The following is a 15338-nucleotide window of genomic DNA, read 5'->3' as shown; positions in this document are numbered from 1 at the left end:
ATAATATAAAATATATATATTATATATATATATACACTGTAAAAAATTCTTGTTGTTTTACAAAAACTTTTTGGCAGCTGTGGTTGCCAGAATAATTTTGTAAAAAATACAGAAAACTGTAAACACATTTACGTCAAAAACTGTTAATTTTACAATATAAAGCTGTAATTTACAAACAAGAAAATGTGAATATAAACCAGTAAATTCAACAACACACAAAATTAAATCTGTTTTGTACCTTGAAAATACTGACAACCACCATAATAATAAAGATGGTACTGTATAAGAGAAAGCCACATGAAGTATCAAAGGCTCATCACAAGTAGCTTCACCACAAGCAGAAGTATATATTAACATATAGAAGGTGCACATTTATGGAAACACAAAACACCATCATGGTAACACACGTGATACTTAAATAATGCAAAAAAACTTTCATTAAGCAACAGAAGATGTAACATAAAGCTCAAATGTACATAACTGATAACAAGAACTATTTAAAAACATGATTATTTAAACAAAATACTTTCAAACGTGGAGTGTCACGCAGGGAATTCTGGGAATATCAGTTTACAGTTTTAGACTGTAAATTATACATTGATTTGTTCTTTTTTACTTCTAAAAGCTGTATAATTAACAGAATTTTACTGTAAATTTACATTAAATGCTTTGTTAGATCTTTTACAGTTTTTCCCTGTATATAGTACGGGAACTTACTGTTAACCTATTATCAGTTTTTTTCCGTAGCGTTTTTACAAAATTTTACAGTTAAAATTACACTTATTTTTTACAGTGTGTATATATATATATATATATATATATATATATATATATATATATATATATATATATATATATATACATACACAGAATATATATATATAATACAATTTTTTGTTATTTTTATGTTTATTTCAACTCAGTATGACTCATTAAATGAAGATAACTATGAGTTTGTTGCACAGTATTACTAATATAGTGATTGCATTGATATTATATAGGTTGAACATAATGTAGATATACTTATATGATATTATATTAATATAATATTGAATTATATTAAGTAATATATATCTCTTCTATAGAATGTATTGGAATATATAAAATAAATAATTCATTTGCTAAAAATCTTCATGAAAAAATGACTATAAATATAAGAACATAAGCTTTTTGAGCATTAGAAATACAATGGAGTCAAAGTCACAAGTCAAATCTAAGAAAGAAACTTGTGTGTCTATTAGGCTTTAGCTTCACCAAAAAGAGCATGTTTATGGCCATGTCATTTCTAGTGCACAGTTTGGTTTTGGTCTCCTGTAGCTAGATCAGCACCAATCCAGCACTAACAACAGTCAGTCTAGCTGGTCTTATCAGTAGGGTCATCAGAGGTGCAGGGATGCTCAAACCTGTAATGGAGGTCAGCTCCATGGATAGCCGAGTGTCGGTGACCTCTGTCATGATGCTGGTGTTGAAGGAGGACTTCTCCTGATTCAAGCATCCATGGTTGTTATTATCTGTCTCCAAAGTTACCTGTGGGGACTGCTGGAGTGTGCTGTCAGTGAGCTGTAGAGTTGCAGGTTCTGAGTCCTGAGGTGGTATTTTGCGGGGGGAATTGGTTGGTTTGGTTTCTGATGATTCAGAGTTGTCTGGTTTGTTCTGCCTGTGGAAGGGGAGAAAATATAGCAATTTTCTCTCTCCAGTACTCCAACAAAGAATATTGTGTACTTGGGCAAAAAAAAAAAAAAAAAGATAGATATATTTGAAATTAATATAAACTGTCACCATGATGTGATGTGAATAGAGCTGTCCAGTCATGATTCTAACAAAGTTCTAATGGGTTTTGGAACAGCAGCTTTTTATTTATGAGTAAGATAGGTTCTGTGGTTAACATGACATTCATGTTTGTTTGGCATGGCAAAGCTGAATTTTCAGCAGCCATAACTCCAGTCTTTATCGCTTCTCTGAGAAACCACTTTCAAAGACTTGAGGTTTTGATGCCAGAAGATGGACTTTAGTATAAAAAAATAACTAGGCCGAGAGACCCTGCAGAAAATCTCCCATGTCTCTGCCTGCACACTCTTTATATAGGTTTCCATAAACAATACATATAATTCAGGCCACTTATGGCTAGTCTATATCTCCTCATGTCAGCATAATAATAATACAAAGAGGTCTAAGTTTATTTCATGTCAGCACAAGATCACATGTTCTCTCTTAGTAGCTCCTCATATATTTGAGCACACATGCAGTTAAATACGAAAGGGGTAAAATAATAAAATATTTTTTTGTAATATCATAAATGACTTTTGTTCAATGTAATATGTCCTCGATAAATACAAATACTTTTCTTTAGATAAATAAAACACTATCATCAAACTTTTGAACAGTTGTCTATATAAAGTGACAATTATATAAATCAAAATAAATAATTAAACTACCTCTGTTCAAGCATCCTGCCATCTGGACGGATCTGTCCATCATTATTTGAATCCTTTTCATCTCCATTATTCCATGGCCTTTGTTCTCTACTGTCAACACCACCATCTCCTTGTTGTGTTTCTTTAGCTCTGGGATCTGTTTGAGCTTCACGGTGACGTGGGCGTCGGGGCCTGGGCCCCATATCTGGGGTCAGCGTGTCCCCCATCACGGGAGGCCTGTACTTTCGGACTGCCCGCTGACGCCTGTTTCCATTCAGTCTGGGGAAATGGTTGTTGATGTCCAGAGGGCCCTCGGGTGAGGTCTTTGATTCAAACAGCTCTGTTAGGGGTAGGTTCAGCTTCACTGGGGGTTCAGGGAGGGATATGTCCACAGACATTGGTGGCTCAGGTATTGGAATAGCTAAAGGGGGTTCAGGAATAGGAATGGACAGAGCTTGCTCATCCAAGGGCATGTCCATAGCCATGGGTGGCTCTAAGGTAGCCTCCGGCATCGTGTTGGTTGTTGTGGTTCCGCGCTTGCTGTTAGACGGAGATATCCCAGGCTTCTGGGATAGGCAGGCAAGTGGTCCATCGTTCTCCTCACTGGGGCTGTTGAAAAGGATCTCACGGCTTGACATCTGTCTGTGTCTGCGCAACTGGCTGGTCCTCTGCTCCCAAACTGACATGGTCAGTCTTCTCCTTCTCTCTCTCCTGGACATGAAAGAGTTAGAGGTATTGAGTGGACGAGGATCAGCCAGACTCTCTGAATCCTCAAAGGAGTAGCCTGCACGGCTCCGGTGAATTGCACGCCTCCTGTACAGGTAGGGCCTTCTCCTCCTCCTGAGGAAAAAGAGAAAGGACACACAATAAGACTGGATGGCAAACTAAATGTTTAAACAGCCATGCCACAACAAAAACATTATCACTCGTAAGCAGAACAAAACCCTTTCTACCCTTCTGAAAAGACCAACTTAGTCCAGTGGTTCTCAGTTGGTTTCGCATCAGGGCTCTATATTGCATCAGACATCAAGTGAGAGAAAAGACTGCATAAAATATATATACAGTACTGTGCAAAAGTCTTAGGCCACTAGTATTTTCACCAACAAAAAATGGTTTTAAGTCAGTTATTTCTATGTTTTGCTGTAGTGTGTCAGTAGGAAATATCAGTTTACATTTCCAAACATATTTTTTTTTTAGTCTGACAGCAGCCAGTGCTCCACATAGAGATCTCATTATGATCCAGTCTGTCTGGAATTCCATGAAGAAACCGAACAAACTGAGATGGACTACATCCAGAAGTACTGTGGTAATTTCTCCAAAACGCTTCAAGAAACCTGCAAAGCTACAGTACTGTGCAAAGTTTTAAGCACTTGTGTAAAAATGCTGTAAAGCGAGGATGCTGTCAAAATAATGCCATAAATAGATTTTATTAATTAACTTCTATTAACTTAACTAAATTAAAACAACATTTGGTGTGACCATTTTTTTAGGTAGCTTTGCATGTAGGTTCGTGAAGTGTCTTGGAGACATTGCCACAGTTCTTCTGGATTTAGTCTGTCTTAGTTTGTTCTGTTTCTTCATGGCATTCCAGACAGACTGGATGATGATGAGATCAGATCTCTGTGTGGAGCACTGGCTGTAGTCAGACTCATTGTGCAAACAAAAATCTCACTGGATCATTACAATTAATGGCAAAAATAATGTTTGGAAATTTAAACTGATATTTAATACTGGCACACTACAGCAAAAGATAGAAAAAACTGACTTAAAAGCATTTTTGCAGGTAAAAATACTAGTGGCCTAAGACTTTTGCACAGTACTTGTGTGCAACTTGTGTGTATATATATATATATATATATATATATATATATATATATATATATATATATATATATATATATATATATATATATATATATATATATATATATATAGATAGATAGATAGATAGATAGATAGATAGATAGATAGATAGATAGACAAAGAGTTTGGTTCCAAAACGTGCTAAACGACATTTAAAAAAAAAAAAGTTTCTTCCAAAATCAGTACTGTATGTGGTCGATATTGAAAAGTACATTTTTAATTTGATGCAAAAAGCTATACTTGCCGAGTTATTAGGTCATGTTTTCTACCTTTTTTTCCAAACTGCGACAAACACAAGTCTCCCTTAATTATCGGTACTTGTAAATCTCCATTACATGCTTTCAGATGAAGCAGCATTTCATACACAGAGAGGAGATCACCGACAAGCTATGCAATATCACATTCATTAGATGAATTGGATTCGCTTATGAACGCGATATTGCATAGCTTGTCAGTGTTAGTGTGTGTTATTATTGACATTTATGTTTTTATTAATACAGCACATAGCACTACACAACTAAATGTATGTAACATGGCAAAGATGAATGCACCTTTGGAAGTTGAATGTAAGGGAAATGTCATTTTTGAATTTCGGTGGTCTCCCATACATTTTGAAAAGCCTATTTATATTGACATTCTAAATACATAATGCATATAGTGTATACCCGAGCAAACCTGCGACCCACCAGTTGAGAACCACTGGCTTTCAGACAATTCAGTTGTCAGCTTGTTCAACAAGTACATTTTACTAAAATATGTAGAGCACCAGCATAAAAAAAAAACAACATCATTGTGACCAGGCGTACTGGTCAGGTCAGCAGGGTAGCTGAATATGAGAACTGAAATATCTGTGGGCAAAATATCTAACAAACTGCTGTTAACAGGTATTCTATAACATGTGGTAGAAAGGGTCCATTAATTCTTATTTTCATGACTTTGTATTTTTGTGTGACAGGAATTCATGGTCCAGCTTTTAAGGACAGCAGAGATGGAAAACAACTGGATAGAGTTGCAATATCAAAGTGTAAAACGAAACAGAAAAACTGGAAATAGAGCTGATCCAGAATGGAGAGAGAAAAAAGAGTGTAGGAACTATAATTGCAAGAAATCAAATTCCAACCAAAGATCAGACTTGAAAATGTGAAATCAGGCATTTGATAAAGATGGTGGAACAGAAAGCTTCACCCAGATAGATAAATTAGGAAGGGCTTAATGTTAAAATTGAAATAAAACAGACTATTACTTACTGGTACTTGTACTCTTGTGTGGTCCGTGTAATCAATGAGCGATTGGTTGAAAACAAGACATTAGTGCTTTCAAGAACAAGGACAAAACAAGCCAAGCATCACAGCCCAAAAAGGTAATTGACTGAAGTCTGACAAATACTGTTTTTCAGTAGCATTTCAATGCTCTACTACAGCCAATTTTTATATTTAACATAATATTTAACATTTAACATGTTGTATTTATACTATTGCTGATAATAAACTAAATGTTTTAAGTTTTGGGCTGTGTAGCAGGGCAGCAAAGCGTCACATGACAACATGATGGTAAATATATTAGATAAGAAGCAACAAATATAGTATTCTGAAACATTTTGAAATGCTGAGACAGTAAGAAACATATATAACAGATATAAGACACATAAAAATGGGATCCATATGCATAAGCACACAATATCAGAAAAAGAGAGCACCCTGATTCATTTCTTTAGTAGTCAGCTGGTCATACAAATGCATTTTGCAGGTAGGACGTCCACAGTGTTCATGCTAACTGAAGGCATGCATTCATTTCCCAGGTCTCGTCAAGCAGTAGCAGACATGCTGCAACAGCCTTTTTTATCTTTGAAGTAAACATGCAAGATCCAAATGCCACAGGCCACAATTTCCAGACTGAGTTCACTGACAACCAGCTCTCTCACATTATCTCCCAAAATGCAGTAGAGAAGAGACCCTGTGGTATTCACATCATACCAATTTATTCTGACAAAGACATGGCCTACATTGTCTCATAGACAATGTTGTTTGTTTGGTTTTGTAATCAGTAATTGTCCAGCAAACGTATTATATTCGTCTCTCAATAATGACAGTAAAGCCTCTTTTCTATACAATAACATTCATGACAAACATTAGTTATTAGTTATTTCAAATTGCGAGCATGCCAAAAAAAAGTATCTAAATATATATATTACAAGAAATGTTTTCACAGGGTCCAAATATTACATTTGCCAAGCACCAAATGAGAACAAAAACTGGATTTGAGGAAATCAAATTTCCAAATGGCTAGCAACTACAAGAAATGATGTATTATGTTGCAATTCAACTTAAACTGTAAGAATGATATAAGAGATGTAAATTAATGTTTTAAACCAGAAAGATATATACTATGTACTAAAATTCTCATGTATCCTCTAAAAAATTTAATCACAGTGGGAAACTTACCATTAGAAGTTTATCTAGTCTGGGATGATTTTTTTTTCTCCAGAACTCCATGTGGCAACACAATATTTCCCTCATTAAGCCACCACACGAATATAATAAAAAGAAGATCACAATGTCACTTAAAATATTCACAAAAGGTGCAGTTTCACAGGATGCTATTTGTGCTATTTGCAAAAGCCACACTTCGCTGACCAATTGTAGCACGTTCTCGCTATAGTCAATCAAGTTTTGCTTTACAATCAAGGCAGCTAAATTAACTTCATTCATCAGCATTGGTACAAATATTAAATATGAGGGCCATAAAAATTGGGAGTCAAGTGAATTGTTACATCCCTAATTGTCATACAGTATTGTTCAAAATAATAGCAGTACAATGTGACTAACCAGAATAATCAAGGTTTTTCGTATATTTTTTTATTGCTACGTGGCAAACAAGTTACCAGTAGGTTCAGTAGATTCTCAGAAAACAAATGAGACCCAGCATTCATGATATGCATGCTCTTAAGGCTGTGCAATTGGGCAATTAGTTGAATTAGTTGAAAGGGGTGTGTTCAAAAAAATAGCAGTGTGGCATTCAATCACTGAGGTCATCAATTTTGTGAAGAAACAGGTGTGAATCAGGTGGCCACTATTTAAGGATGAAGCCAACACTTGTTGAACATGCATTTGAAAGCTGAGGAAAATGGGTCGTTCAAGACATTGTTCAGAAGAACAGCGTACTTTGATTAAAAAGTTGATTAGAGAGGGGAAAACCTATAAAGAGGTGCAAAAAATGATAGGCTGTTCAGCTAAAATGATCTCCAATGCCTTAAAATGGAGAGCAAAACCAGAGAGACGTGGAAGAAAACGGAAGACAACCATCAAAATGGATAGAAGAATAACCAGAATGGCAAAGGCTCAGCCAATGATCACCTCCAGGATGATCAAAGACAGTCTGGAGTTACCTGTAAGTACTGTGACAGTTAGAAGACGTCTGTGTGAAGCTAATCTATTTTCAAGAATCCCCCGCAAAGTCCCTCTGTTAAAAAAAAGGCATGTGCAAAAGAGGTTACAATTTGCCAAAGAACACATCAACTGGCCTAAAGAGAAATGGAGGAAAATTTTGTGGACTGATGAGAGTAAAATTGTTCTTTTTGGGTCCAAGGGCCACAGGCAGTTTGTGAGACGACCCCCAAACTCTGAATTCAAGCCACAGTACACAGTGAAGACAGTGAAGCATGGAGGTGCAAGCATCATGATATGGGCATGTTTCTCCTACTATGGTGTTGGGCCTATTTATCGCATACCAGGGATCATGGATCAGTTTGCATATGTTAAAATACTTGAAGAGGTCATGTTGCCCTATGCTGAAGAGGACATGCCCTTGAAATGGTTGTTTCAACAAGACAATGACCCAAAACACACTAGTAAACGGGCAAAGTCTTGGTTCCAAACCAACAAAATTAATGTTATGGAGTGGCCAGCCCAATCTCCAGACCTTAATCCAATTGAGAACTTGTGGGGTGATATCAAAAATGCTGTTTCTGAAGCAAAACCAAGAAATGTGAATGAATTGTGGAATGTTGTTAAAGAATCATGGAGTGGAATAACAGCTGAGAGGTGCCACAAGTTGGTTGACTCCATGCCACACAGATGTCAAGCAGTTTTAAAAAACTGTGGTCATACAACTAAATATTAGTTTAGTGATTCACAGGATTGAAAAAAAAAATTTGTACAAAATAGTTTTGAGTTTGTACAGTCAAAGGTAGACACTGCTATTTTTTTTAACACACCCCTTTCAACTAATTGCCCAATTGCACAGCCTTAAGAGCGTGCATATCATGAATGCTGGGTCTTGTTTGTTTTCTGACAATCTACTGAACCTACTGGTAACTTGTTTGCCACGTAGCAATAAAAAATATACTAAAAACCTTGATTATTCTGGTTAGTCACATTGTACTGCTATTATTTTGAACAATACTGTATATACGTACATATACACACTCATGTGTTATTTTACTCAAATCATTTGCCATAGGCAGGTGTGACAAAAAGTTATTTTGGACCATGTGGTTACATTTCTTGACTGAAAACTTCACGCTTGACTTTTATCCCCTTTTAGTAACAGTATTTTTTGGGTTCAGGAAGCAACCTATATATCAGTCTATATATATATATCATTAAGTAGCATGTTAGCAGAGGTGAATCCATGCTAACAAGAGCTTTCATCTTATATAACTGCTCTCAATTCAGAATTCAAAACTCACTCAAGTCCCTAAATGTACTGTGCTATCAATAAATATCAAAAACAGAAACAGAAATTGGCTTCTAAAGCATCTATGATCAATCAAACAATGAAAAGGTGATTGGACTGTAACGTTAAGGACACACTATGACTGGTCATCCTAACTTGCACATGCTCAACTCAACGAATCTTACATTACATCCATACAGTGTTAAATTCCCAAAATTACAGACAGATGCATCTGTGTGTGAACTCAGGTTATGAAAACTTTCATCTTTGAGTTAATCTCCCTATTTAGCCATCATATTCTCTTTATGTTTTGAGATTTAGGCTAGCTGGATGCCTCTTTTATTCTTGCAAAGGATATAACATATCACTACATATCCAGGCTGACCAATGTAAAGGCATTCAAAACTCGATCTGGGTCTCATTTCGGAGGCTGAGGTCAAATTTGTAGGCTGCATACTCATCATGAAGGATATCTTATTTAAGAAAAGTAACTGTAAGAAAATTCACTGTTATTTCTTGAGAGGTTTAAAATACTGTAATTAGTTTTTTACTTTGCAATTTAACCGTTGTTTTTCTTAAATGATGACGTATGCAGCCTAGATGCAGCTAGATCTGTAATTCTCTTTTTGATGGGAACAAAGTCGTCTCTATGACAACATAATAGACTCATCCCTGCAAAGACTGGGAAGCTTGCCGGTTGCTAATGACAACTTGTAGTTGATTTTGAAGCAAATTATTGTGCTGCCCCAAAAATCCCTACGAAATCAACTGAAGGAACATTGTGTACAACCTTCAACTATGATAAACAATTTTGTTGGTCTCAAGTAAATGCCTCTGGCAAAATAGCTGGGAACAGTAAACAGAAATTTACTGTTTCTTATTTCTTCGAGAGGTTCTCATATCAGCATATTATCCATATCAGCATATTATGCTCAAGAACTGTGTAACATTAGATTTAAACAGTACAGAGTTGAAGACATATCTGTAAAAGCAAAGACTTCAACTGTTTACATAGTCTGGCAACCATACAGAATAAAAATCTCAGACATAAGACTGGTGTTAGTAGTGTTAGTGGGTATGTTAGCATTTCTTTTGAGAGGGCGAACGAGCAGGCAAGAGTGTACTTGGTTCACTTACTCTGAGGACATGAAAGAGGACATGGGCCCAACCTCCTTGGCTTTCTGCAGGGCATGTTTCTTATTAAACGCCTCTTCCTCCTCCTCTTCATCCTTTGGAACAGTAAAGTGTTTTTCATTATACAATTGCCTTGCAAATCCTTCAGCATATAAAGCTAAAAGAACCTTGCAGGATATACCTTTGTGAGCTCCTGGGCATTGGCCAAATTGTCAACAGCGATAGCCAAGAAGACGTTGAGCAGTGTATCTGAAAATTTTGTCAAGGATTTTGGCTCAAAACAATGAGCTCTACAGCAATAACCATCAAAACTAAGAAGGACAGATTTTACCAAACACAGTATTGTAAAATCAGTATAGAGTTTCAAGTCAACATATATCGCCCAACCCTACCTTGATGCCTTCCTACCTTGGAATGTGTCCCCCGAAAGGCAGCATTTTTTCGTTTTCGGATGCACCCATGGTCTCTCAGTTCATTTCAGTAGGCTACACAATCATGGTGAAGACTGCTGATATGACAGCTGTCCAGAAGACAATTAATGAAACTCTTCACAAGGAGGGCAAGACACAAACATTCATTGCCAAAGAAGTTGGCTATTCACAGAGTGGAATGAAAAAGTGTGAAAGCAAAAGAAGCACAACCAACCGAGAGAACTGCAGCCTTATGAGGACTGAATCGATTCAAGAATTTGAGTGAACTTCACAAGGAATGGACTGAGGCTGGGGTCAAGGCATCAATAGCCACCACACACAAATTTGTCAAGGAATTTGGCTACAGTTGTCGTATTCCTCTTGTTAAGTTACTCCTGAATCACAGACAATATAAGAGGTGTCTTTCCTGGGCTAAGGAGAAGAAGAACTGGACTGTGGCCCAGTGGTCCAAAGTCCTCTTTTCAGATGATAGCAAGTTTTGTATTTCATTTGGAAACCAGGGTCCTAGAGTCTGGAGGAAGGGTAGACAAGCTCATAGCCCAAGTTGCTTGAAGTCCAGTGTTAAGTTTCCACAGTCTGTGATGATTTGGGGTGCAATGTCATCTGCTGGTGGTCCATTGTGTTTTTCGAAAACCAAAGTTACTGCACGTGTTTACCAAGAATTTTTGAAGCACTTCATGCTTCCTTCTACTGACCAGCTTTTTGTAGATGCTGATTTCATTTTCCAGCAGGATTCGGCACCTGCCCACACTGCCAAAAGCACCAAAAGTTGTTTAAATGACCATGGTTTGGTGTATTTGACTGGGCAGCAAACTCACCAGACCTGAACCTCATAGATAATCTATAGGGTATTGTCAAGAGGAAAATGAGAAAGAAGAGACCAAAAACTGTTGCTGTCAAAGAAACCTGGACTTCCATACCACCTTAGCATTGTCACAAACTGATCACCTCCATGCCACACTGAATGGAGGAAGTAATTAATGCAAAAGGAGCCACTACCAAATATTGAGTACATGTAGTAAATTAGCATACTTCACAGAAGGCCAACAATTCACTAAAAATGTTTTTTATTATTATTATTGGTCTTATGAAGTATTTTAATTTGTAAAATTATAATAAAAAATAGTAAATTGGTGGGATTTTGTTAAATGTGAGCCAAAATCATCACAGTTAAAAGAACCAAAGCCTTAAACTACTTCAGTCTGTGTGTATTGAATTTATTCAATACACAAGTTTCTCAATTTGAGTTGAATTACTGAAGTAAATTAACTTTTCCACGACATTATAATTTATTGAGATGCACCTGTATATACATACATACATACATACATACATACATAGGTAGGTTACTGGTGGTCACGAATAGAGAAAGAATAAACATAGGATACAATTTCCAAACAGAGTCAGGACAATGAAGTAGACAGATGACCACATCCCAGACTTCACGCCACCTTGAGACCTAATGCCATTGTACATGACTTCATTCCAGTCCTCGCCAGTGAGAATCTACAAAAACAGTGAACTTATTTCAGGACCACATAGAATCTGTATCTGAGTTAATCCACAGAGAGCTTCCCATACTTCATCAGAATAATTTGACAAATGCTTCCCCTTGCAAATCTGTTTACTAAATATTACAGTTAATTTGATGATCATTTCAGCTACCAATGAATTGGATACCAATAACATACTGTCCCAAATTCCATTCCTCAGAATCTGATTTTCCTAGAAATTTGAAAAAGAAACAAAATCTACAAATTTTGTTTTACTCTAAAAGTATTTTTTTTCTGTGCTGGACTTGAGTAAATGTATTAATTTTCATAATTATAAAAGGAAGATAGATTCTGTTTTATTACTAAGTATGTTTTTTTCTGCACCCTGGTCCTAATTTCCTTTCTATCTCTGCAATTAAATCTTGGTCTAATTATTTAGCCTTCCTTGTAAGACATTTTTCACCAAGAAACATCCAGAGCCATGCATTAAATTCCGATTACAACTGGGTGGAATCTTACTTGAAACACTGTCATGATGGCTGCTGGAAAAGTGTCGAAATTTGTGGGTGTGTAGTCTTCAAAGATGAACCTGCAAAGAAAGAAACATTTTTATTTGATATGTGTCTGACCAGGTTACTGAATAATGGATTATTTGCTTTTCACCTTCTGGCTGAACCTGATCTATTTTATATTGTCTTGCCACAACTGTCACATAGTGTTATAGTTCCACTCCAAACATATATATATATTTTTTTTGCATGAAATTTGATGTCATGTTTGATATGGACATGGTGGTGGACTGAACACTTTTTTGTTGAGTCGGGATTAAAGCATGCTGAGGATTTAATATTGTTATTGCAAATGATATAAAGAGCATCTCATAACTCATAAGGTGTAGAATTCCAATATTTTCAGTCATAAACCCAATTTAAAACTGTCTACAGGCTTTGTCTGTGCTTAGACTGATAAGATATTACCTTCCACCAAAGAGCTGCATGCCTAGAAGTGCAAAGACCAAAATGAAGAGGAAAAGCAGGAAAAGCAAACTGATAATGGACTTCATGGAGCTCATCAGTGACACAACCAGGTTCCTCAGGGACGCCCAGTACCTTAACAACACATAAAGTTCAAAATAGGGACATCCAGAACTGAGCAAAGACATCACAAGTCAATTAACAGATTATTGTCTCTGCAAGAAGCAAACAGACCAAGGAGACTGTTATTCCAGGCAAACTTGCACTTACTTTGTAATCTTGAAGATTCTCAACAACCGTAGGGCACGCAAAACGCTGAGCCCAAAGGATGTGCCAGGTCTGAAGAAACCCCAGAACACCTCAAAAATACTGCCTACTATCACCTGGAAGGAATTAAGGAATTTCACCTCTTTAAATATGTCAACTGATGTCAGAAAATTCTGTCTATAGCTGTGGTTACATTAGCAAAAAATTATTCAAAATTTCACATACAAAAATGAGTCAATTTATGACATTTATGACACATTATGACCCATTTTAATTTTAAGTTAAGACTTCTGATATAGGCAAAAATCTAAAGTAGCTGGCTACAGACTTCTGATGTGCTTAAAAGTAGCTACTTTCAATGTTACGTTAACTGTATGTCAGATGTTATTTGATTAAACAAGTTTTATAGTTCTTAAAAAGAAAAAAGAAAAAAGTAACAGGATCTGTATGGAAAGGCTAAGTTACAAACGTTCCGATTTATTTAAAGATAAGCCAAAATATAATCATTATATATTGACACTGTCCAAAATAAAACTGAAATCTAATTAAAGCTACATATTGATATTCAGTGTTGGGACCTCAAAATTTAGAAATTTTTTAAATTAGAGACATGTTCATAGTGGAAGTATAACTTTAAGCCTGGAAAAAAGATCTGCAAATAAATGTATCACTAGATGAGTGGGAATTGGCTTGTAGTAAAGCACATAAGCAAACTATAAACTCTAGGTTGAGATTATTACAATACACTTGGCTTATGCGTGTTTATGTCACTCCTGTTAAATTAAACCAATACAATCCAAATATCCCAGACATATGTACAAAGTGTGGAGAGGAAAAGGGTACATTGTTCCATTGTTTTTGGGAATGTAGAGAAATTAGGACATTTTGGGGTGCAATAAAGCAAACTGTGAAGGATATTATTTCTAAAGATCTCCCTTTGGAACTATCTTTTATAATTTTAGGCTTATATCCCAAGCACACAGGATATGCAAAAAGCGAGAAGCTGTTAATTGATATATGTTTATTACAAGCTTAAATGTTGATTGCACTGCACTGGAAAAACAGAAGAAGACCAGGGATTGGACAGTGGGTTAGGCAGATGTTGGCTACTCTTCCATTGGAACGCGTCACATACTTGCTAAAAGGAAAAAATAACTTGTTTGAAAGTATTTGGAGACCTTTCATGCTTTTTGCAGAAGGCACAGACTTAACAGAAGATCAAGAGGAGGACGACGCTCATGAATAATTTTAGTTAGTGATCTGCTCGTTGGGAGTTGGTTGGTCTCTGTTAACTTGTGTCAAAGGGCATTATGGATATAACATTTTATATATGATATCATTGTATTTTGTGTCTGAGAGGGGGTTCTGTTGTATATCATTTCAAATTCTAAAAAGACCAATAAACAAATTGATGGAAGGAAGTATAACTTTAAAAAAAGATCAAATGAGATTTACAGTTTAATCTGCTCTTATTTCTTTGTACTGCTTTTATCTTTCTTGATAAAAAAATGTTTTGGAGTCACCTCCTCGATCCTCTTTAACACTGCACTGTTGTGCTATCTTCATTTCAAAGAAGATTATGGGAAGGATAACAGAAATACACTTACCCCAAAATCAAAGCAGTTGAAGGAGGAGTGGAAATAGAGTCTGGGCCCAAGTCCATACATCTTGAGAAACATCTCTGTAAGAAACAGGCCCATAAACAGGAACTCTGCATAGTCTGCAACAGAAAGAACCACTTTAAAGTTAAGACTATTGATCATGTATGAAAGCATATACATAGAGTGAAAAGTTTCATTTTGCTTGTGGTCTTACAAAGGAGACTAGACAACCACTGAGGCTGCTTGTGGTGTACAATGGCAACACAGAAAGTGTTGAGGGCCACCAGACTCAGAACGATCCAGTAGAAGGTGTGAGTCTTCACCATACGGCGAACGGAAATCCGTAGCATGCGTTCTTTCCGACGGAAATAGGATGTTGGTCCTCTTTTAGCACTGCGTATGCTGGCTTTGTTCAGTGGCATCCCTGATGAACAAAAATATTTATGAACAAGCAGAACAACTTGATCCACATTTATACTTCTTGATT

General features: G+C 36.2%; 1 protein-coding gene across 1 annotated transcript in view; it reads right to left on the bottom strand.

The window, feature by feature from the left end:
- Window positions 1-1317: 1317 nt before the first annotated feature.
- LOC113098062 (voltage-dependent R-type calcium channel subunit alpha-1E-like) overlaps window positions 1318-15338 on the bottom strand; it is a 68281-nt gene continuing 54260 nt past the window's right edge. Inside the window, exons 13-22 of the mRNA XM_026263040.1 lie at window positions 15066-15275; window positions 14858-14970; window positions 13254-13366; window positions 12987-13118; window positions 12529-12598; window positions 11905-12022; window positions 10267-10334; window positions 10089-10180; window positions 2436-3254; window positions 1318-1657 (exon numbers count right to left, since the gene is read on the bottom strand). Of these exons, the coding sequence (XP_026118825.1) occupies window positions 1318-1657; window positions 2436-3254; window positions 10089-10180; window positions 10267-10334; window positions 11905-12022; window positions 12529-12598; window positions 12987-13118; window positions 13254-13366; window positions 14858-14970; window positions 15066-15275 (2075 nt within the window). The remainder of the gene's footprint in view (window positions 1658-2435; window positions 3255-10088; window positions 10181-10266; window positions 10335-11904; window positions 12023-12528; window positions 12599-12986; window positions 13119-13253; window positions 13367-14857; window positions 14971-15065; window positions 15276-15338) is intronic.

This window comes from Carassius auratus, unplaced genomic scaffold (genome assembly GCF_003368295.1).
Source record: "Carassius auratus strain Wakin unplaced genomic scaffold, ASM336829v1 scaf_tig00216409, whole genome shotgun sequence".
NCBI lineage: Eukaryota > Metazoa > Chordata > Actinopteri > Cypriniformes > Cyprinidae > Carassius > Carassius auratus.
This window is presented reverse-complemented; position numbering and strand designations above follow the sequence as displayed.